The 24,386-nt window shown below is 39.5% G+C and overlaps 2 protein-coding genes across 6 annotated transcripts in view; one reads left to right on the top strand and one right to left on the bottom strand.

Moving 5' to 3' along the window:
* The window catches only part of GTF2E1 (general transcription factor IIE subunit 1), a 43,723-nt gene extending 33,035 nt beyond the window's left edge, over window positions 1-10,688 (bottom strand). For 2 of the 5 annotated variants that reach the window (XM_055435956.2, XM_088837375.1), the window contains exons 1-2: window positions 10,568-10,688; window positions 3,696-4,173 (exon numbers count right to left, since the gene is read on the bottom strand). In XM_055435956.2, the coding sequence (XP_055291931.2) occupies window positions 3,696-4,143 (448 nt within the window). In that variant the 5' untranslated portion in view covers window positions 4,144-4,173; window positions 10,568-10,688. The other 3 variants (XM_088837380.1, XM_055436045.2, XM_088837382.1) reach the window with 3 other exon arrangements.
* A 93-nt stretch (window positions 10,689-10,781) lies between these two features.
* RABL3 (RAB, member of RAS oncogene family like 3) overlaps window positions 10,782-24,386 on the top strand; it is a 43,440-nt gene continuing 29,835 nt past the window's right edge. Inside the window, exons 1-2 of the mRNA XM_055435752.2 lie at window positions 10,782-10,898; window positions 19,021-19,112. Of these exons, the coding sequence (XP_055291727.1) occupies window positions 10,853-10,898; window positions 19,021-19,112 (138 nt within the window). The 5' untranslated portion in view covers window positions 10,782-10,852. The remainder of the gene's footprint in view (window positions 10,899-19,020; window positions 19,113-24,386) is intronic.

The raw sequence follows: 24,386 nt of genomic DNA, 5'->3' as shown, positions 1-24,386 counted from the left end.
AGGGGTGGAAAGGAAAATACGGGAGAAAAATCACACCTAAAAACACATTTAGAACACTAGAGAGAAACAGGAGAGTTGCTACATTAAGAAACCAAGAGATCACAAACTATTCTTTGCTATGACTGCAATCATAGATAATACACAAAAGGCTGGTGGTTTTGAGGTACTCTTTTTCTGGCACTATGGCTATGTTATTTTTAAATTAGAAATGGAAAATATTTCCATATCATCTAACTTTTAACATCTGAAAAGAAAATATAATCTCCCCCTCCCTTTTGGGAAACATGTTGCTGAATTTAACTTACAAGCACCATTAACAATATCATGGTGGTTGAGACTGCAAAGTAGAAATGTTAAGTCTATCCTCATGGTCAGAGGTTTGCTAAATCTAAAATATGCATTTATGAACCACAGGACACTATTTTGCTGATTGATGGGGTTTAATGCCATGCTACATTTGTTTTCATTACAGAAGACTCCCATATTTCAGGAAATAAAACAACTGGTTTTGTCTGATTAATTTCTGAAACCAGGGACTACTGGGCAAAAGCTAGACTATTCCACTTTAGCTATACATATCAAGCATCAAAAATTTGTAGTTCAACCCCAGAACACCAAAGGCAGAATCTAAACAGAAAGTCTACACTCTTTAGGAAAAAGAAATGGGGGAGGGAAAAGCTATAAACTAAAGTAAGAAATCACTGGCTTATATGTGAATTAACATTGGTAAAACAATTTTTGCTGGACCCAATTTCCTGAGCTCAGAATTTCTGGATACTCACCTAGGAATCACTCCTCTCTGTCCAGTGGCAGAGCTGCCCAAATACAGTTAAGAACGTTTTATCCGGGAAGAAGTAAAACCTAGAGGGCTTCATCTAATTCCTGAGTACCATCTATTTACTAACATAAATCACAATGAATAAAGCTAAGAACTGTTGAAATGGGAAGGGAAATAGAAGTCCATTACTGTCAGAAATACCATCAATCTCTAACAGCAACCAAGAAATAAAATAGCATTGTACAGCTCTAGCTTAGAATGAAAACTGTACCAATTCAAACAGAGTATATTAACAGCAGAAAAACTTCCCTCCTTCTCCTCTGATACACATACCAAACATTTATTTCCTGTCTTCTTCAAAAGAAGGGAGGGAGAAAAATGAATACTGACCCAAACAGGAAGGAAACAGATGGGAAAAGACCAAGATTTCTAAAGGGAACATACAGAAGAACAAAGGAGGATGTCCAGGTATTAATAGTGGAAAAACAAAACAAAACCGAACTGACAAGCAGGTTGAGAAGTCTAATATCACCAATCAGCATATACTTTCCATAAAGGAAAAGGCCAAATGAAAATCCAAATCATAATCAAAAGGCAAGTACTTTCTCAGAATGGGGATCCCCAATGATTAAGAATTTTCAATCATGGTGTTTCAGGCTTCACTAAAGGGACAAAACTGCCGATTAAGTTGACTATCAGTGTTGGCTGTTCGGGGCACCCTCCCAATAAGTGATACCAATGTAAAGGGACTTACTCTTGCTCTGCTGAACCCCTTCTTTCCAGCTTCATGTTGACCATAACCCCTGTATTAAGAATACAGTGACCAGAAGAGGCCTCTGTTCACACTGGCCGCTAACAACTGTTTCAGTTTTAGCTCTCTTTTATAAAATGTTCTCATGCTCCCTACTCCATTTCAACTCCCTCACACAAATAATCTTGACTGTACTTGGTTAGGTCACTTCTTCTACAAGCCACCTGTTAATTACAACCAATTTCTTTCAGACACAAACCCTAGGTAAAATTTGAAGAGCATCATGAATCACACTCCTGAATACTGATAGATAAGCAGTGGGATAACTTCCTTTTTAGAAACTTTCATGAAATTAATAAGAATCAAGTTGAGTAGATGTAAGAGAAGCATATTACTTTAAATTACCCTCTCTGAGGGACTGGATAACACCTTCCACTGCAGTCAAGAGTGACGAAGACGAGCACTGTAACACCAACATCTGCAGAAAATCACAAAACCAAAACCCAGAGCTCCTTTAAGAAATCTGTTACAGTAAACAGCAAAAAAATCATGAGACTTTCTAGTCTATTCTGAAAGAGCTCCAGATATAATCTACAATCTTCCTCTATAGTACACTCATCAATACTCTGGATGGTTAAGATTTTCTTATAACTAAGACTTCTCCTAGTCAAGCCCTTTCAAAGTACACAGGTAGGTTTAAACAAATTAAATATTTAACACAAATGTGAATTCTTTAAATGATTTTTCATCCAAAATGATTGCTTCACAATAGATAAGGAAAAAAGTCATAGGCCATCATGCTTTTTGCTAATAATCTTAATTGATATTGGTATTATTTCCCATTAAAAATCTTTAAAAATTCTTTACAATGTACAGTATGTAATATATACACAACTAAACATGTACACAAACCTGTAATTTTTTTTACAATAAAGCATTTCATATGTAAAAAATTTAGATTATATTTTTAGACAGTTAAAGTCAGATCTATGAATGAAAAAGTCACCTGTATTTCTGAATTCGGTCATAACAAGGATATAATCTAACATAACAGCAGTGATTCTTTCTATAGATTTTAATACAAAATTGATCTGAGCAATTAGTAAAACTATAGTCTCTTTTCCAATTTACAAATAGCAACACAACTATACAAGTCAGCAACTTAGAGTTTCTCATGTTAGACGTTGTATTTTCAGAAAAAATGTTTTGTAAATTCTGTGTTGATCAGAAAAATCCTTAAAACTAAGTATTTAATTAAATGAAGCAATCTGTAACTCTCGCTGACAGTTCTCTTCCATCAGTGACTGGCTAAGAAACTAAATATATACTGTTAACTTAAGGGGAAAGGGGCACCCTCTTATTTCACTTGGTTAACTGTTACATATCTTTTAGGTCCCTGCTATTTAACTTCTTTCAGAGGCCTTCCCAAAACCATATTAGCTGCCCTAGTTATGTCCTCCTGAGAGCACTTTGCACTTCTACTAACCAAGCATTTAAGAACTAATAATAAGCATTTATTGTAACTCTCTGGCAGTGATTGGCACAAGAAAGTGCTCAAATATTTGTTGAATGAAAAGGTCAAAAGTAAACTCAGTAAAGTCAGAATAGCCTCAAAGTGGTAGGAAAAGTAAACCCTTTAGATTAGGCTGCAGGTGTAAATAAGGGATGGGAGTGGAAGGACAGGTGGAAGGGCTATGGGTGAAAGAATAGTCCATGGATGAGTAAATTCCCTTGTAAAGGAGAAATGCTTTGCAATAGCTCCTAAAAGCAGTATGAATAGGACATTAAGACTTAGAATGACTATATGCTTACTTACACCAAGATATTCACTTTTATAATGATATATAGAGCTTCCCAGGTGGCACTAGTAGTAAAGAATTCACCTGTCAATGCAGGAGATGCAAAAGATGCGAGTTTGATCTCTGGGTCAGGAAGATTCTCTGAAGTAGGGAATGGCAACCCACTCCAATATGCTTGCCTGGGAAATCCCATGGATAGAGGAGCCTGACAGGCTACAGTCCATGGGGCCACAAAGAACTGGACACAACTGAGCACACAATGATATATATAATCAGTTTTAAAACTATATAAATCAATTTAAGATAAAGGATATACACTTTATTAGAAAAAGTTACTTGAAAGATTCACTAACTGGAAAAATCTCACCTGTCATGGGATCAAAGAGCTGATTAGCTTCTAAGTCTGTAAAAGTACTACTACAGACAGGACATTTGAAGGAAGCCCGGTTGGTGGAATCTCTCTCATCAGTTTCAATCCTCCTTCTCATGTGGTCCAATTTATATTTTACCACATTAACAAGAGTACGATAATTGATAAAGTAGTAGTTGTGGCGAGTGGTTTTCCCATCTGCAGCAGTCTCTACCCTCATTCTGCACTTGATGAACTTGTCTCCCTTTAAATTATTCAAGACTGATCGAAGTTGCTTCCGATCAAATTTGAGAAGCTCCAGCATGTCCTCCTCTTTCACACAGGGGTTTCGGATCAGGATGTCCAAGGCCAAAGCATGCTCAATGCCATAAAATCCCCGGATCACATACTTGGCTAGCCGCTTCAACGCTGCAGGAACCTCAGTGAGGACATCTGGATCTGCCATCTTTAGCAGCAAACTTCAACTTTAAATGTACTGTCAGAAAAAAAGAGAGACAATTAGCTAGAATACGGACAAAGCAATCATTTTAAATCTAAAATAATCAACCCATTAAGTAGCTGATAACCAGTATTCTTGGAGTACCACAAAAGTACTCAAAACGTTGTTTTTAAAAGACTTATAATGCCCAAGCATGTAACAGAGAACAAGATATTCCTCTAGAGTACACAAAAGATTACACCTAAAAAGCTTGACATATTTCTTAAATGGTTATTTTCATGACCAACTGAACTGAACAGTGTTTAATTACAAAAAGCAACATTATTTAGAGCAATGATATATTGTATCAAGACCACTTTATTTCAGAAAGAGAAATACAAAAAGGCTAAACAAAGTTTCATTCATTATTCTTAACGCTACAGATCTTTGGGAATCCTGGGGGGAAAATACCCTGAGAAACTTAGTTAGCAGTTGGCATATTCTTTTAAGTATCTTTATGTCTTTTTTTGAGTAAAATTTTTCTACCAAGATAGATTGTAGGATGTTCCACACAGTCATGCCCTCATAATAAACTCATAAGAAACCAATAAACACCTAAATAATGACCAGTTGGGGTGTTTGGCAAAATTACTGTTATAAATCTGAAAGAAATGAACAACTTCATAGCGCTTTCAGTTCAGTTCAGTTCAGTTCAGTCGCTCAGTCATGTCCGACTCTTAGCGACCCCATGACCACAGCACGCCAGGCCTCCCTGTCCATCACCAACTTCAGGAGTTCACTCAAACTCATGTCCATCAAGTCGGTGATGCCATCCAGCCACCTCATTCTCTGTCTTCCCCGTCTCCTCCTACCCCCAATCGCTCCCAGCATCAGAGTCTTTTCCAGTGAGTCAACTCGTCGCATGAGGTGGCCAAAGTATTGGCGCTTCAGCCTCAGCATCAGTCCTTCCAATGAACACCCAGGATTGATCTCCTCTAGAATGGACTGGTTGGATCTCCTTTCAGTCCAAGGGACTCTCAAGAGTCTTCTCCAGCACCACAGTTCAAAAGCATCAATTCTTCGGCGATCAGCCTTCCTCACAGTCCAACTCTCACATCCATACATGACCACAGGAAAAACCATAGCCTTGACTAGACGGACCTTGGTTGGCAAGGTAATGTCCCTGCTCTTTAATATGCTATCTAGGCTGGTCATAACTTTCCTTCCAAGGAGCAAGTGTCTTTTAATTTCATGGCTGCAATCAGCATCCGCAGTGATTTTGGAGCCCAAAAAAATAAAGTCTGACACTGTTTCCCCATCTATTTCCCAAGAAGTGATGGGACCAGATGCCATGATCTTCGTTTTCTGAATGTTGAGCTTCAAGGCAACCTTTTCACTCTCCTCTTTCACTTTAATCAAGAGGCTTTTTAGTTCCTCTTCACTTTCTGCCATAAGGGTGGTGTCATCTGCATATCTGAGGTTATTGATATTTCTCCCGGCAATCTTGATTCCAGAGGCCTTTGAGTTCCTCTTCACTTTCTGCCATAAGGGTGGTGTCATCTGCGTATCTGAGGTTATTGATATTTCTCCCGGCAATCTTGATTCTAGCTTGTGCTTCTTCCAGCCCAGGGTTCCTCATGATGTACTCTGCATATAAATTAAATAAGCAGGGTGACAATATACAACCTTGACGTACTCCCTTTCCTATTTGGAACCAGTCTGTTGTTCCATGTCCAGTTCCAAATGCTGCTTCCTGACCTGCATACAGGTTTCTCAAGAGGCAGGTCAGGTGGTCTGGTATTCCCATCTCTTTCAGAATTTTCCACAGTTTATTGTGATCCACACAGTCAAAGGCCTTGGCATAGTCAATGAAGCAGAAATAGATGTTTTTCTGGAACTCTCTTGCTTTCTCCATAATCCAGCGGATGTTGGCAATTTGATCTCTGGTGCCTCTGCCTTTTCTAAAACCTGCTTGAACAACTGGAAGTTCACGATTCACATATTGCTGAAGCCTAGCTTGGAGAATTTTGAGCATAACTTTACTAGCGTGTGAAATGAGTGCAATTGTGCGGTAGTTTGAGCATTCTTTGGCGCTTTACCAACCTTGAAAAAGATAAATGACCAAATAAGCAAATGCTATACAGGAGACGGGGACGACAGAGAATGAGATGGCTGGATGGCATCACCGAGTCGATGGACATGAGTTTGAGTGAACTCCGGGAGTTGGTGATGGACAGGGAGGCCTGGCGTGCTGTGATTCACAGGGTCGTGGAGAGTCGGACACGACTGAGCGACTGAACTGAACTGATATAGTTCTTAAAAACAACAACAAAGACCAAGATATCCTTAAATACTGGATCCCCTGCAGGACAAGCAGAAGCTAACTGTACCCAGAGAACAGTCTTCTAGAAGCCCAAACCAGCATGAGCTAGACTTCCATGAGATTGTTAAAGAGCCTGGGATTTGAACTTGTGCTGTGTGATTCTAAGCAAATTCCTTAACAACTTCAAGGCACACTTTACTCTCAAAAATAAGGATAATATCAACTGCCTCAATCAGATTGTGGTGAATTAATGAGAATGTAATGGGCTTAGAGTGAAAAAAGTGAAGTCACTCAGTTGTGTCTGACTCTTTGCGACCCCATGGACTGTAGCCTACCATGCTCCTCCATCCATGGGATTTTCCAGGCAAGAGTACTGGAGTGAGTTGCCATTGCCTTCTCCAGGGGATCTTCCCAACCCAGGGATCGAACCCGGGTCTCCCTCATTGTAGGCAGACGCTTTACCGTCTGAGCCACCAGGAAAGTCCAATGTGCTTAGAAAGCACTTGTTAATATCAATTTAGTATGTCCCTATACTACAAGGAAACTTCTAACAGACATCCTATTGAACTGTTTCAATACGGAATCATACTGTTATTAATACTAACGTCTCCTGACCCTTTTATTTAAAATCAGTAGTTATTAACCTTATTAGATTTAATACCTCTTTTTATAAGAAATATCTTTATATCCACAGTACTATAAAGGTATTTCTAAATAGCCAATAACATACACATACGGGGGAGGGATATAATACCTGACCTGTAATAAAGGAAAAATAAAAGGAAATAGTCATAATAAAATACATATTTTGGATTATAAATACTCAGGCATGAATAAATATGAGATAACAAAGTAGCACCTAGATCCAAACTTGTGGTCCTTGAGGCTTTCTGTCATCCCAAGGCTTAAGGATGCCAAGCAAGTTTGTGGGCTCAACACCAAAGCAGTATCATAATATACTAACAGACGTCTTTTGTTCTCTTTTCCAATTTGGTCTATATGTTGTACTTGAACCTACTTTTGGGAGTTATGTTTTACACGTTCAACAACTGGCAGAACACAGTATGTGGTTTCAGAAACAGACCAAAGGATGGCAGACAAATGTGAAGATAACCTACTTTTCTAGTATTATCTCCTACTACTGTATTCCCCTCCCTGACCTTCTACCCCATATTCTCCATTTTCCAGGTCAACGACTCTCAACCCTGGCTGTAAAGCAGAATCACCCAGGGAGCATTTAAAAATACCCACCCTGGACCTGTTCCCAGAGACTCTGTTTTAGCTGGTCTGGGAGGGCCAAATTAGGCATCACATTGATTTTTTTAAAGCTCCTTAGGTGACAAATATATAGAATAAGTCCCTGACTACTGCTACCAACAAACTGGGTACCTAGCTATTACACAGCCCCACCAAAGCACATCCCATATAGGGAGAGCCCTGTACTACTTATCATTCAACCTGAAACATCACAGGGGGCATTAAAGATTTGAAAAAGGGAGTGACATGACGACTCCAATAGGTTTAGGTTTTGAATCCCAGTTCCACCATTTTTTAGCCTGCTGCTGCTAAGTCACTTCAGTCGTGTCCGACTCTGTGTGACCCCATAGACGGAAGCCCACCAGGCTCCCCCGTCCCTGGGATTCTCCAGGCCAGAACACTGGAGTGGGTTGCCATTTCCTTCTCCAATGTGTGAAAGTGAAAAGTGAAAGTGAAGTCGCTCAGTCCTGTCCGACCCTTAGCGACCCCATGGACTGCAGGCTACGAGGCTCCTCCATCCACGGGGTTTTCCAGGCAAGAGTACTGGAGTGGCTTGCCATTGCCTTTTTTAGCCTATGACCCTGGAAAATTCTCAGCCTCCATTTTATCAGATTAACAGTGCCTTCCTAATAGCATTGATGTGTGAGATTAAATGAGACAATTCATATGGAAGTATTGATATTAAGAGCTATAGTAATCAGACTTATACTATGAAAGAGAAGAAGAAATTATCAGAGGACAGGATGAATGAAACTTATTAGAGAAACAAAATCAAAAGGCCCCAATAATATATTCCAATATTATACTGGAAATAGAGTATTTTTAAAATTTTAAATAGCTATTGGGGGTTTTTCCCCCAGTTTTTTAATAGCAATAAAATATACATAAGAAAATTTACCAGTTAAGCATTTTTAAGTAACAGTTCAATAATGTTAAACACATTCTTAATGTTATCCACCTATCATCACCAACCACTTCCAAACTCTTTTCATCCTGTAAAACTGAAACATTATACCTGTTAAACAATAACATACAGCTATTCGTTTTAAGCCACTGTAACTGGATTCTTCCAGTTAGTACTTTTTTAGTACTTTTTTCTAAAAGTACTACTATGAGAGTACATTAACAGCTGAAGAGAAACAGATTTGGAAGAAATGAAGCAATCAGTGTTCGTTGCTTGTCATTGAGGAAATACCACAAGATATTACTGTGAAGACACCCAGGAGGTAGCTGAACAAATGAAACTGGAGCTCAGCAAAGAATCAGCTTGTTCAAAATCTCTACATTCTAAAATCCTCCTTCCTGACCACGTGTTCTCTCCTTTACTGCCTCTCCTCCCCTAATTATGCTCAATCTCCTCAATCTCTGGATTTCATAATACTGAGGGCAGAGGTCTCAAACTGGCAACATCTACCACATCATTTGATTCAAAAAATGTTTTGAAAATTTTCTGAATTACTGCTCAACAATTAAAAATCATGAGATTTCACATTTCAATTTTCAGACACTCCTGAAAGTTGGAAATATCTGAGGGGAAAATGTGACCATGTTCCCACATAGAAACAATTAACTAAAGAGCAGTGGACACTTCTAAACAGGGAAGCAGCTGGATTGGCCTCTGTTGACTTCTGAGTGTGTGACCTCTGGGGACCAGCCCATGTTTCTTTTTTTTTTAGCCTCAGAGTTCATCAGTTACCTCTCAGCCTCACCTATGACCCTACCCAGCCCAGAGCCCCAAAGGCAAGTCGGTTTTGTTTCTGAACCATATGTATTACAATCATACAAACACTGGGCACAGAGGGGAGAAACAAAGATGAAACGAATTCACTCTTTGCACTTGGTCTATCCTCCTCAGTCTCATTTCCAGGCATTCTCCAATTCCACCAGCCACACATGCGTTCCCCACTTCCAGGCCTTTGCACGTACTGTTCTCTCTGCCCCCACAGCTAAGCCCAAAGTCCCTTCTCCTAACAATCCTTCACATCTCGAATGACATTTCGTCAGAGACACAGTCTCAGGTTCCCCTTAGTAGATGAAATCAGCGCCCTTTCACAAGTTCCCACAGCTCTTTCCCCTTATTATTTACAGTGAACAGAATACAGTGAACATACTTTCTCCATGTCTACCTCGGAGTCCAGGGGCTTAATCTTGTTCACCACTGACTTTCCAGCATGTGCCACAGCTGGTCAAATGACCCACAAAACTTTCAATAGATCCGCTAAGCACATATGCCCACCCAGCTTCCCCTCAATTCACTTCCTCTACTGCGGCTTCCAGGGTAGAAAAGGACAGGGTATTGGAAATCCTCTTCTTAAACTTCAAATGGTTTTAAGCAAGAGGTGACAGCATCAAATTCGTGTTTTTAAGGGCTTATGCTGACTGCAGCGTGTAAAAGAAAAAATGGAAGGAGTTGATGTGGGGAGTCCTGTCACATTATTTCAGTTTACTTCTATTCCAGTTCCAGAAGAATTTGGATTTACACAGCCAACTGGCTTTCTTGATTGCCACATTTCACGGTACTCTCCATGCCTTCGAACGTAAAGAGGCACAACACCGCGAAACCTCCGGACCAGCTGGCCTCCACGCGCCCGGTAACGTTCTCCTCCTCCCCACTGCGACACCCCGACACCCTAAATTCCCTGGGACTCTACCAGCTGAGGACACACTCGGCGCAGTCAAGCCCGTCCTACCCGAGGTCGCACATGGGCCGCTCCGGGGTCAATGGTTCTTTGGGAGACCAAGAAGAGAACCGAATCAAGAGAGTAGCTAAGGGGGAGGAGGATAGCTAAGAAGAAAGGAGCGAAAAAAAGAAGGCACCCTAAGAGGCGGCGCCTGGCCCGGGAACCGAGAACAACAGGGAACAAGGTTTACCAAAGCGAATCCTCGAACACTCCCACTACAGCTTCCCTCAGCGCCTCAACTACCGGCTTATACGAGCCACGCCACTTGTACGTCAAAGAAAACGCTCTATTCCTGCGACCAGTTCTAGAAACCATCCGCTACTTTCAACCAGGCGGGCCAATCAGCACAGTGAGGCCTTCAATCAAGAGTCACGCTCCTATTGGCCAATAACATTGAAGGCGCTGCCTTTCAAACCCAGCTCTGATTGGCCTATAATCCCGGAATAGGCGTTAACCTCAGATAGGCTATGACAAGATGGCGTCCCTGGATCGAGTGAAGGTACTGGTTTTGGGAGACTCAGGTGAGCGCCTTAACACAACCCGGGGCTCCCGACACTTTTGAGTTACCCGAAAATTCTCCCCTTTCACTCTCCCTCCATCCACCCACCGACTAACTGATTCCGGCTCGTGGCTGAATTCCTTCTTAAGCCTTAAAGACTACACTTCCCAGAGGACTTTGCTCAATTTAACGGAGCCGCAGCGTCGTTCGGGTGGGGGGCGCGGAGCCGGGGCCTTTTCTCTGCTTTCGCAGGTTTCTACGTCGGTTTCCAGGGTGACAGAAGCCCAGCGATTCTTTGTTTTAGAAGATGCGCGGATACTGAGGGTTGAATTGAGCGCCGGGCTGAGACAAGCGCGGATCTTGCCTTTGGGAGATTTTAATTAAGGAAATCAAACATGCACTAGGAAGAATGACACTGTTCTAAGTATTATTGACACTGTTCCAAACTTTGCACGTATTAACTCATTTAATCCTGAGATCAGTCCTATTATCCCATTTAACAAATGATAAAAGTGAGACGGAGAGATGTATGATTTATGATATTTACATTGTAAATGACAGAACTGGTTTGAGCTGCGAGTCCATGTATTTAAAACACCAACCCATACTATTTCATGAAATAACAGGTGGTATACCTGTTTTACTTTCAGCTGCACTTCTCTTTTCTTTGTCCTCTTTAACCTTAGTTGAAAACCTATTATGTGCTAGGCTGTAAGAAATAGAAAATTTAAGATAGAGGCCATATTGTGAAGCAGCTAGAACAATGCTGAGCCCAGCTTAATCCTAGTGTTAAAATCCTTACCTTGGACACTTGAGAACTGGAATTGAAGTCTGTGTTTCTCTATCCCCTTCACTATCCTTCTGTTTCTCCTAGCCTCCATTCCTAATCTTCGTAAGAACTTGGAATAGATGACAACCTTGCTTTTCGTGTGGTGGTGGTTTAGTCGCTAAGTCGTGTCCGATCCTTACTACCCCCGTGGACTGTATGTGGCCCGCCGGGCTCCTCTACGGATTTCCCAGGCAAGCATACTGGAGTGGGTTGCCATTCCCTACCCCAGGGGATCTTCCCGACCCAGGGATCAAACCCGCGTCTCTTGAATCTCCTGCATTGCAGACAGATTCTTTACCACTGAGCCACCAGGGCAGCCTGGTGCATTTCATAGATGTACTTTTCTAAGTTGACCTTTGGATATTTGCTATGAGCAAAAACGTGTCAGATGCTTGGAGGTGGAGAGGACATACTCCAAAGAGCTTGAAAATTAGCCTTACCAGATGGGGTAAAATTGCCCTGGGGAGGAGTTTGAGTACCTTTTCAGATTACTTGAAGATTACTTTGCATTACAAAATATTTTACAGAGAGCATTATTTAATATTCCTTTCAGAAAGTTGCATGATGAAACCCAGTGAACATAATCCAGTTTATGTCCACTTTAGTTTTTTAGCTTGAAGTGATACTGAAGTTAATAAAAGCACTCAGTTTCACAGATAAAGGAAGCAGTGGTAGTCTAAATGGACCTCACAAGAGTATTACCAAGTAGGATTTAGAAGAATCCAGAGCTGACCTTCCCAGTTGGCACTTGTGATGAAGAACACACCTGCCAATCCAAGAGACATAAGAGACCTGGGTTCCATCCCTAAGTCAGGAAGATCCCCTGGAGGAGGAAATGGCAACCCATTCCAGTATTTTTGCCTGGAGAGTTCCAGAGACAGAGGAGCCTGGTGGGCCACAGTCCATGGGATCTCAAAGAGTCAGACAGGACTGAAGCAACTTAGCACAGCACAGCATAGAGCTAACAGTTTTTCATGACATATAAAAGTGGGTGTTCTCTCTCATTTTTTAATTCCCTTTCTACTGCACGTAGCAACCCCTTCATGTTGACATCTTGTGCAAACTATCCATTCCCCCCACCCCACTTTTTAAATACCTATTACATATAACATGTCAGGAAGCAACAGTAAGAACTGTACATGGAACAACAGACTGGTTCCAAATAGGAAAAGGAGTACGTCAAGGCTGTATATTGTCACCTTGCTTATTTAACTTATATGCAGAGTACATCATGAGGAATACTGGGCTGGAAGAAGCACAAGCTGGAATCCAGATTGCTGGGAGAAATATCGATAACCTCAGATATGCAGATGACACTACCCTTATGGCAGAAAGTGAAGAGGGACTCAAAAGCCTCTTGATGAAAGTGAAAGAGGAAAGTGAAAAGGTTGGCTTGAAGCTCAACATTCAGAAAACAAAGATCATGGCATCTGTTCCCATCACTTCATGGGAAATAGATGGAAAAACATGGGAAACAGTGTCAGACTTTATTTTTTGGGGCTCCAAAATCACTGCAGATGCTGATTGCAGCCATGAAATTAAAAGACGCTTACTCCTTGGAAGGAAAGTTATGACCAACCTAGATAGCATATTAAAAAGCAGAGACATCACTTTGCCAACAAAGGTCTGTCTAGTCAAGGCTATGGTTTTTCCCGTGGTCATGTATGGATGTGAGAGTTGGACTGTGAAGAAAGCTGATCGCCGAAGAATTGATGCTTTTGAGCTGTGGTGTTGGAGAAGAATCTTGAGAGTCCCTTGGACTGCAAGGAGATCCAACCAGTCCATTCTAAAGGAGATCAATCCTGGGTGTTCATTGGAAGGACTGATGCTAAAGCTGAAACTGCAGTACTTTGGCCACCTCATGCGACGAGTTGACTCACTGGAAAAGACTCTGATGCTGGGAAAGGTTGTGGGTGGGAGGAGAAGGGGACGACAGAGAAGGAGATGGCTGGATGGCATCACCGACTCGATGGACATGAGTTTGAGTGAACTCCGGGAGTTGGTGATGGATAGGGAGGCCTGGCGTGCTGTGATTCATGGGGTCGTGGAGAGTTGGACACAACTGAGCGACTGAACTGAACTGAACACATAACACTGAGTTAAGTGGTAGGGATGTAACTGTGGAATCAAAGCATTATGCAACAGTGTTGAATTGGCTGCCCTATTAAATATGGAAAAGTGATCAATAGAAAGCTTTTTAAAATTATTCTTATAGTTTAGTTGTAAAACAGAAGACATAGCCATACCCACCAGGAAAGTGATTGATCCTGTCACACATTCACTGAAGTTAGGCTTTATTTGCAAAGTCAGTTCTTGTCTTTTTATAGTTCCTTTTAACAGTGATTTGCTATCTGACAGGTTAGAATATACTTTTTACACTTCATCTGCCTTTGTATTTAAACTTCAAAGTTTAATTTTGAATAAAGGCTTATTTTTCCCTGTGAAATTTTGAGGGTTTCACAAATATATAAAGGAATGACTTTGGATTTAGAAATCTGTTTGTATCCCATAGAGTTACTTGATAATTGAGTAAGGAATCCTGAAAATCTAACATGCACGTACTCTTTTCTCTTTGTTCCTTTGGTATAAGGAATGATCTTAACACATTACCAACTCTGTATGGCCCTGGCATTTATTTGATAATATTGAACTTTTTTACCCAGCAAATCAAGTGCATTCTTTTGATCTAAGTTAGTTATATTGATGAAAACATAGAATTAGAACCTCCTTAAATTCTTAAAGGTAAGCACTATTCTTGGCACGTAAGTTGTTCTTACTGTGTAAAGTTCATCCCATGTTAGCTAACTTTTGTCACCCAAAACACCCAAAAGTTAATTCATGGAGAGCTATACAATATTATTGCATAGAAATGTTTAATCTGACAGAGTTAAACTCTGTATCAAGCTGATAACTAAATGCCTAGCTATGTGCCTCCAACATAAACAAGCCAACTTGCAAACACGAAAATCAACAATATGCCCTAAAGGCAATAGATAGCAGATGCAATGCGATGAATAAAAGACAAAGCTCAGTTTGAGTGTTCAAAAGTCTTCCTTGCTTGCGTGTAAAAATAATAAATGAAAGGGAAATCTGAGAATATGTTTGGTTCAATTACATGAGTATCTAGTATATGAAGAGGTCACTAAAACCCAGTAGATAAATGGGTGGAGCACATCAATATATAATTAATAAGAGAGGAAAAGCAGCTGGCTTGCAAAGATGATCATAATGTGTATCTTTACCAGAAGGTAAACAAATCCAGACTGAAACAAAAATGTCACTTTTTTTCCTCTTATAAACTAACAAAGATGAAAAAGCAACTGCACACTGTTGAGGTGCAGTAAGACCTGCAGGCTTGTGTATATGGCTGGTGGCAGAGTAACCAGATACAAGTTGTCAGTGAATATCAAGAACTTTAAATGTTGATTTCCTTTTACATATTAATTTCATTTTTTGGAAGGTATACTAACAAAATAATTTTAAACAAAAGTTTAAACAGACCTTTTCTTAGTATAGCGAAAAGTTCAAAGCACCCTAATATCTAATAATGAGAAAATGTTTAAATAAATCATTATGTGTATTCTCTGAACTTGGAGACATTAAAAATGTTTCTGAAAATTCTGTAAGAATATGGAAATTTTTAGCCAGAAACAGTGTCAGACTTTATTTTTTGGGGCTCCAAAATCACTGCAGATGCTGACTGCAGCCATGAAATTAAAAGACATTTACTCCTTGGAAGGAAAGTTATGACCAATCTTGATAGTATATTAAAAAGCAGAGACATCACTTTGCCAACAAAGGTCCGTCTAGTCAAGGCTATGGTTTTTCCCGTGGTCATGTATAGATGTGAGAGTTGGACTGTGAAGAAAGCTGATCGCTGAAGAATTGATGCTTTTGAGCTGTGGTGTTGGAGAAGACTCTTGAGAGTCCCTTGTACTGCAAGGAGATCCAACCAGTCCATTCTAAAGGAGATCAATCCTGGGTGTTCATTGGAAGGACTGATGCTGAGGCTGAAGCTGCAATACTTTGGCCACCTCATGCGACGAGTTGACTCACTGGAAAAGACTCTGATGCTGGGAAAGGTTGTGGGCGGGAGGAGAAGGGGACGACCGAGAATGAGATGGCTGGATGGCATCACCGACTCTGTGGACATGAGTTTGAGTGGACTCCGGGAGTTGGTAATGGACAGGGAGGCCTGGCGTGCTGTGATTCATGGGGTCGAGAAGAGTCGGACACAACTGAGCGACTGAACTGAACTGAGACCCTATTCTTTGTACTAGAAATAAAAAATGAGTAAAACCCAGTCCCAGGCCTCAAGGAACTTAAAATTAAACAGCAAGAATAAAATCTAAACAAGCAAATATAATAGTGTATTTTAAGTGCTCTATGGGAGAGTGAACAGTGGAGTTGCAGAGGATGATGAATGATGTGCTTAGTTCTGCATGTATGGAATATGAAAAGACTTTTTATATAGAATGATGCTGAGTCTTGAAAGATTAATTCATCAGGCCAATGGGAGAGGGGAAATAGAAGGAGAGGCTGGGTAGAATATTTCAGATAAAACCGGCTGTGTAAGCAAAAGCTTGTTTTTTTTTTTTTTTTTGAGTACCTGCATTGCGTCACTCAGTCCAGCTCTTTGCGAGCCCATGGACTGTAGCCTGCCAGGCTCCTCTGTCTGTAGGATTCTCCAGGCAAGAATACTGGAGTAGGTAGCCATTCCCTTCTCCAGGGGATCTTCCTGACCCAGGGATCTGTTCTGGGTCTCCTGCATTGCAGGCAGATTCTTTACCATCTAAGCTATCAGGGCACTTCCCAGGTGGCGCTAGTGGTAAAAAATCTGCCTGATAGTGCAGGAGATGCAATAGACTTGGGTTCCATCCCGGGGTTGGGAAGATCCCCTGGAGAAGGGAATGGCAGCCCACTCCAGTATTCTTGCCTGTAAAATCCTATAGACAGAGAAGCCTGGCAGGCTACAGTCTATGAGGTTGCAAAGAGTCGGACATAACTGAGGGACCGAGCACACACGCACATGTATATAGTCACAGTAACAACCTTCTAATAGAAAAACTCTGCTTATAATATTAAATCTGCATGCTGACAGTAGTGCTCTTCAGGTGATTTTTTTCTTCTTTTTTCTATACTTTCCACATAGTCTGAAAATAAAACTTATAATAAAAAGTGATAGGTCCATACACAATAGGGCACACAAAGAGGTATTTTATCTTTTATAACAACTAGTGACACATGACGGAGAAGGCAATGGCAAGCCACTCCAGTACTCTTGCCTAGAAAATCCCATGGATGGAGGAGCCTGGTAGGCTGCAGTCCATGGGGTCGCTAAGGGTTGGACACAACTGAGCGACTTCACTTTCACGTTTCACTTTCACACATTGGAGAAGGAAATGGCAACCCACTCCAGTGTTCTTGCCTGGAGAATCCCAGGGACGGGGGAGCCTGGTGGGCTTCCGTCTATGGGGTCGCACAGAGTCAGACACGACTGAAGTGACTTAGCAGCAGCAGCAGCAGTGACACATGAAGACTCACCAAATGTGCTTGTTATAATAGCATCCTGAAATGTGTTAATTGAATGAGTAACCCTGCACACAGACGATATGGGATAGTTCATTCCCTTTCCTCTTCCTACGGATCTCTAAATACAAGCCCTAACTTTAGTAACTATATTACCCTAATCCCAGGAGATCTATAATAAAAGAAAATACTGTCCTATTAATGGGAGAAGATATTTGCAAATGACATATCCCATAAGGGGATATCCAAAATATGTAAAGAACTTATACAACTCAATATCAATAAACAATCTAATTTTTAAAAATATGCAGAGTATATTAATAGACATTTTCCCAAAGAAAACGTACACATGCAAATATGCTCAGCATCCCTCATCATCAGGGAAATGCAAATCAAAACCATAAAATATTGTCTCACACCTGCCAGAATGACTGTCATCAAAAAGGCAGCAAATGACAAGTGTTGTCCAGGATGTGGATAGAAGAGAACCTCATGTACTCGTGGTGTAATTGCAAATTGGTGTAGCCACTGTGGAAAACTATGGAAGCTCCTCATGAAAGTAAAAATGGTTGCCATATGATCCAGCAACTACTTCTGGGTATTTACCTGAAGAAAACAAAAACACTAATTTGAGAAGAGGTATCCACCCCTATGTTCATTGCAGCATTATTGACAGTAGCCAAGATCTTGCCATTTATGACAACATGAATGGATCTGGAAGGTATTATACTCAGTGAAATAAGTCAGACAGAGAAAGACAAATGGTGTGATCTCACTTATATGTATGATAGAATCTAAAAAACAAAACAAAATGAAAACAGGCTCAAATACTGAGAACAAACTGGTGTTTGCTAGAAAGGAGCTGTGGGGAAAGGGGTGAAATAGGTGCAGGGAACTGCGTTACAAACTTCTGGTTATAAATAAGTCACAGGGATGTATTGTACAGCATAGGGAATATCAAAATGGTACTGTAATAGCTTTGTATGGGGACAGATGGTTACCAGACTTACTGTGGTGATCATTTTATAATGTATTTAAATGTTGTTTACCTGAAACCAACATAATATTGTACATCAACTATACTTCAATAAAAAGAAAACTGCTGCCTGTAAAAAAAAGGGCCATAATGTAGATGGAGAAAAGTTGTTCTCCTTTTCCAAAAGATAAGTCTAGGCCAAGTGGTTGACTGCTTTCCAAAGATCACCATATGGGAGAACTGAAGTATCGAAATATGAATTTGTGAAATGGTGAATCCCTGTCACTGACAGTGTTCAAGCCCAATCCAAAAGAGCAACTAACAGGATCTGTGAAAGGGATCTCTGCATTGGTGGTCAGTATAGAGAAGATTACCTCTAAAGTATAAGAGTCTGCAATGCTAAAATAAGCTGAATAGACGAAATCATTCCAAAGGAAAAGGATTAGTTAATTCGAATTTGCCCTGGATGAATAGTTCTCAAAGTGAGTTCCCTGGATCAGTAGCATCAACATTACCTGGGAATTTGTTAGAAATGCAAATCTTTGGCTTCCATGACACACCTGCTGAATTGAAAGCTCTGGGTACAGGACCGAGCCTTCTATGCTGTTTAGCAAATCCTTCAGAGGATTCTGATACTAAATTTGAGAGAAGCAGTGTCGTTACCATCTTCTCTATCAGTGAAGCTTATTAAATCATTGGTATGGTAGGAACACCCTTTAAACAGCCGTGCTTTGCGTAATGTTATTACTGCTTATTCTCAGTCTTTTCAGCATATCTTTTATATGACTGGAGTGCTTGTATCTTTTACAGGTGTTGGGAAATCTTCCTTAGTTCATCTCCTGTGCCAGAATCAAGTACTGGGAAATCCATCATGGACTGTGGGCTGCTCAGTTGATGTCAGAGTATGTGTTTCTTATATTTTAGTTTCTCAGTGTCATATTAAAGATAACCTCCTCAAACTTGTGGGCAGATATTAATAAGAATAACTAGCCTTTATTAAATACCTACTGTGTGCTGGATACTATGCCCGATGTTTTACATGTCTTTGCTTTTTTAAACTGTGAGATATAGCTACCAAAATCAAGGCACAGAGAAGTAAAGTAACTTGATCAAATTCATTCAGTTCATAAGAAGCAGGGTCAAGATTTGATTCTCGTTAGTCTGATTCCAGAGACTTCACTTTTAATTACGCTATATATCTAGAGTTCACTTAATGTGCTCCATAAATAATTCTGCTTAAGCCTTTACCACTAAGATAGCCAACTTTGGCTAGAAATACAGTGTAAAGGCAAAAGCTTCTGGAGTCTCGTGTCTAGGTCATCTGTTCCACCTCACATTTAGGAAACACAAGTGCTATTTCCACTGAATTCACTGCCTTACAGATATTTTGGTCTTGCTAATTCCAGCTAGTCCTGTCCAAGTCCCTCTTATACTGGCATACCTTTCTCCATTGAGTTAAGAAATAAATGAGGAGGGAATAGTAGTTAACTCGATTGACAGCTGTTATATTTTCCTTCAGTTCTTTGCAGCTGTTGTTCCATAGTCTGTGATGTATATTGCTGAAGATTAGAAATCTTTCAGCCTAAGTATTCCTTTTAAAGAAAATTTCTTCTCTCTAGTTGCTTTAGAAAAAAAAATTTTTTAATCTTTGATGTTCTGTAGTTTTGCTGACCTATATTTGGGGGTAGGTTAGTTTTTAGTCATCTTGATCAGAAGTTGTACACCCCATATCTATCTTCATTTTTCAAAATTTTCAGCCGTTATCTGTTTGCCTTGCCTCATTTCCTCTATCTTCTCCTTTTGAACTTCTGTTGGATGCTTGTCCTCACATATTTTAATTGCACTTTCATGTTTTCTATTGTTTATTTCTCTGTGGTGCATTCTGCATAATGCACTCATATTCCCTTTCTGGTTAACTGAGAATATCTTCAACTACGTCTAATCCATTTTTTAATAAATCCACTCAATTTTTTAATTTCTGTAACTGTAATTTTTAATTTCTAGTTGTTCCTTTGGTTCTTTTTCAAATGTCAAAATTTTTCAAAATATTCTGATCTTTCATTATATTTTTTTTATTTTAATCATTTTAAACATAATATTTCATGGTTTCTTTGGATCATTCTATTCTTTTCTCTTGGTGGATGGCAGATATCCTACTTGCTGTATATGCTGACTTGGCCTCATGGAAATGTACCTCCTGTATGGTTTGTAACTCTTTGAAGATGACCACATCTTCAAACAGAATTTTTTTTCCGCTTCCCTTTTGAAGTCTTATATTTTATGTTTTGAGAGTACAGTGTCTTTTTGTTCCTGTTGCTGCAGAGCTCCAGAGATTTCAGTGGTCCCTGTAATATCTTGGGTTGGAATGTCCATGCCATCTTAATAATGTAAAGTCCCCCCAGTATCCAATTGTGGTGCCCATTTTTTGTAGATCTTCCATCTGCTCTCTACAGCATCCCTGACAGAAAGTTTTTCCTGCTTTCCGGATCCAGTGAACTGTTTTTTCTACTCTTTTTCACTGACTGGACTGCTCATGAAGGGTCCACATTTCAAGAAATGAATCTGTTCTTTGTCACTCATCCACATATACTCTCGCTTTGAAAGCTGGAAAATGGATCCCTATTCTTGTCTGGGCACTGTAACTCTGGGGACCAACTCTTGAAACTATATCTGAATCTGGGTCAGCTCCCACTTTACATTCTAAAGTTTTTTCCTTCATTTCTAGCATCTTGGAAATTTCCTTTTTTTTTTTTTTTTTGTCTCTTTCACGCTTTCTCTCTTGAGCTTGTCTTTTTTATTTAAAAAATGTATATATTTTTTGTGGCATTTCTATGAGTTGAAGTCAGAAGGGACTTGTCTGTGTCATTTCAGCCTACCATGTTCCCAGATTCTTAGCTATATGGAAAGAAAAAGAAATTCTAGATAATGAGTTCAGTGACAACTTTAAGTTTGGTACACCCAGTAATAAGTTCTGGGCATGATTTCCCTTTGGACTTTTCTACCTCCTTTTTCTTGAGAAAGCATGACATACTGAAAAGAAACTTAAATTTGAACTCCCACTTCCTTGGTCAGTCCCCATATTGCCTTTGCTTCTTAAAGAGAGACAGACTAATCAGTTTATTTCTCTGAGCCTTGTGTGTCATTTCCAAAATAAAGGTAAATAATACCTGCTTTATCTAGCCTACAGGTTTGTAGGGAAGATCAGAGAAGCTTAAAACGTGTGAAGTTACGGTCTAGTGCTTTACAATTTGAAGTTGAAATTGAACTTAAAATTCAATTTTCTGCCCTGCTTCCACTTGCCCCTCTCATCCATCCAGAGCCCAGTCTGCTCATGTAATTTATGTTTTGTCTTATTTGGAGTTTTTTCCCCTTTACTTATTGAATCGGCTAAATTTCCATCCAGTACAGTGTGAGGTAGAAGCAGTGCTAACAGGCATCCTTGTCTCATTTCCAGTCTCAGGAAATTTTTAATATAATACCGTTAAATATGGTATTTGCTATGGGACTTTTTTTATCAGATTAAAGTTACCTTCTCTTTCTCTTTTGATGAGAGTTTGTATAACAAACTGGTGTTGGATTTTATCAGGTGCTTTTGTATGGTAATCATAATTTCCCCTCTTTATTTTATAACTGTGGTAAGTTATGTTGATTGATCTTTAAATGTGAAACCAACTTTGCATTCTTGGAGTAAATCCAACTTGGTCTTGATGTATTCTTTTCATAATATTACTGGGTTCAGTTTGCTAATACTCTTTCGAATGTAGTGTGTTTAGTGTATTAGTCACTCAGTCGTATCTAACTTTTGGCGACTCCATGGACTGTAACCTGCCAGGCTCCTCTGTCTCTGGGATTTCCCAGTTAAGAATACTGGAGTGGATTGCCATTTCCTTCTTCTGGGGATCTTCCTGACCCGGGGATCAAACCTGGATCTCCTGCATTGCAGGCAGATTCTTTACTGTCTGAGCCACCAGGGAAGCCCTCTTTTTTTTTTTCCCCTAATATTTACATCTAAACTCATGAGAAACATTGGCCTATCACTGTTCTTTCTTATAATCTCCTTGTGGGATTTTAGTATCAGGATTATGCTAGTCTTGTAAAATGAGTTGGCAAGTTTTATTTCTGTGTCTGTTCTCTGGAAGACTTTATGTAAGTTTGGTTTTGTTTCTTCCCTAGGTATTTGGAAGAATGCACAATTAAAAACCTCCAGGCCTAAAGTTTTCTTTGTGGGAAGTTTTTAAATAACATTAAAGAAAATATGAAAATGACTATATTTCTTCCAAATCAATTTTGGTAACATATTTTTTAAATAATTTATCTATTTTGTGTAAATTGTCAAAAAATTCATTTTTATATCCTGTGTCATCTTTCATTATCTGTAGGATCTGTAGTAATATATATTTTTTTATTTCTGATAGGGGTAATTTGTGGCTTTTCTCTTATTTTCTTGGTCAGTCTTTCCAGAGTCTATCAAGGACCAGTTTTTGGCTTTGTTGATTTTATCTGCTACATGTTTTGTTTTCTGTTTTATTAATTTCTGCTCTTTTCTCTGTGATGTCTATACTTTCTTTGGGTTTAATTAGCTGTGTTTTTTTCTAACTTCTTGCGCTAGGTAGTTGTTTCGTTCGGTTTGTTTCAGGCTTCCTTTTAGAGCTCTAAGATTCTATATTTCTGTCTATCTAGGCACAGCTTTAGTTGCCTCTATGAAATTTTGTTCATTATCAGTTTTGAATACTGTCTAAATTCCATTATAATTTCTTCTTTGACTCATAGGTTGTTTAGAAATGTACCACTTAATTTCCCAACTTTGACAATTTTTTTTAACCTTTAAATTATTGATTTCTAGCTTACTTTCATTGTGCTTAGAACATATGATATATAATTTCATTTTCTGAAATTTGATGACATTTGCTTCATGCCAGTTTTGGTAAATATTTCATTTGCACTTGAAAAGAATGCAATTTTGTAACTGTTGGCATGCATTGTTCTAACTATATCAATTAGGTCAAGTTTGTCAATCTTTTTGTTCAAATCTAGTCTATCCCAACTGATTTTCTTTGTCTGCTTGTTTCATCAGTTGCTTAAGGAATGAGAATTATAATCTCCAACTTTAAGTGTGGATTTGTCTATTCCTCATTTCAGTTCTGCCAATTTTTTGTTTATATATTTTGAGGTTGTTTTACTAGATGTGTACTAATTTAAGATTGTTTAAACTTCCTTGAGAGTCCCTTGTACCGCAAGGAGATCCAACCAGTCCATTCTAAGGGAGATCGATCCTGGGTGTTCATTGGAAGGACTGATGCTAAAGCTGAAACTGCAATACTTTGGCCACCTCATGCGATGAGTTGACTCACTGGAAAAGACTCTGATGCTGGGAAGGGTTGGGGGCGGGAGGAGAAGGGGACGACCGAGAATTAGATGGCTGGATGGCATCACCGACTCTGTGGACATGAGTTTGGGTGAACTCCGGGAGTTGGTGATGGACAGGGAGGCCTGGCGTGCTGTGATTCATGGGGTCGCGGAGAGTCGGACACAACTGAGCAACTGAACTGAACTGAACTGAAACTTCCTGAAGGATTTAACATTTTATCATTGTGATATATCCTCTCAGTATCCAGTAATATGTTGTACCTTGAAGTCTGTTTTGTCTGGTAATAAAACAGCTAAATCCACTCCCCCGCCCCCAGTTTTATTGAGATATATAATTGACATGTGACTTTGCATTAGTTTAAGATGTAGAACATAATGACTTGATACATGTATATATTGAGAAATTTTTACCACAATATCTTTATTAACATTTATCACCTCACATAGTAACAGGTTTTTTTCTTGTTTTCATGAGAATTTTTAAGATCTAAGTGTCATTAATGAATGAATGGATAAAATGTATATGCAATGAAATATTATTCAGCCATAAAAAAGAAGCAAATTCTGCCATTTGAAATAACAAGAATGGCCCTTGAGGGCTTTATGCTAAGTGAAATAAGTTAGAGAAAGACAATCACTGTATTAGCACTCTTAGTTGTAGAATCTGAAAAAAAACAAACTCATGGGAACAGAGAATAGACTGGTGGTTGCCAGAGTCAGGGTTGGAAAGGGGGAAGGGTTATTATGGGTAAAGGTAGTCAAAAGGTACAAACTTCCCATAATAAGATAAGTAAGCTCTGGGGATATAA

Source organism: Moschus berezovskii, chromosome 1 (assembly GCF_049115385.1).
Source record: "Moschus berezovskii isolate FMDL1 chromosome 1, NW_MosBer_1.0, whole genome shotgun sequence".
NCBI classification, from domain to species: domain Eukaryota; kingdom Metazoa; phylum Chordata; class Mammalia; order Artiodactyla; family Moschidae; genus Moschus; species Moschus berezovskii.
Note: the sequence above shows the minus strand (reverse complement) of the source record. Positions and strands in the feature narration are given on the sequence as shown.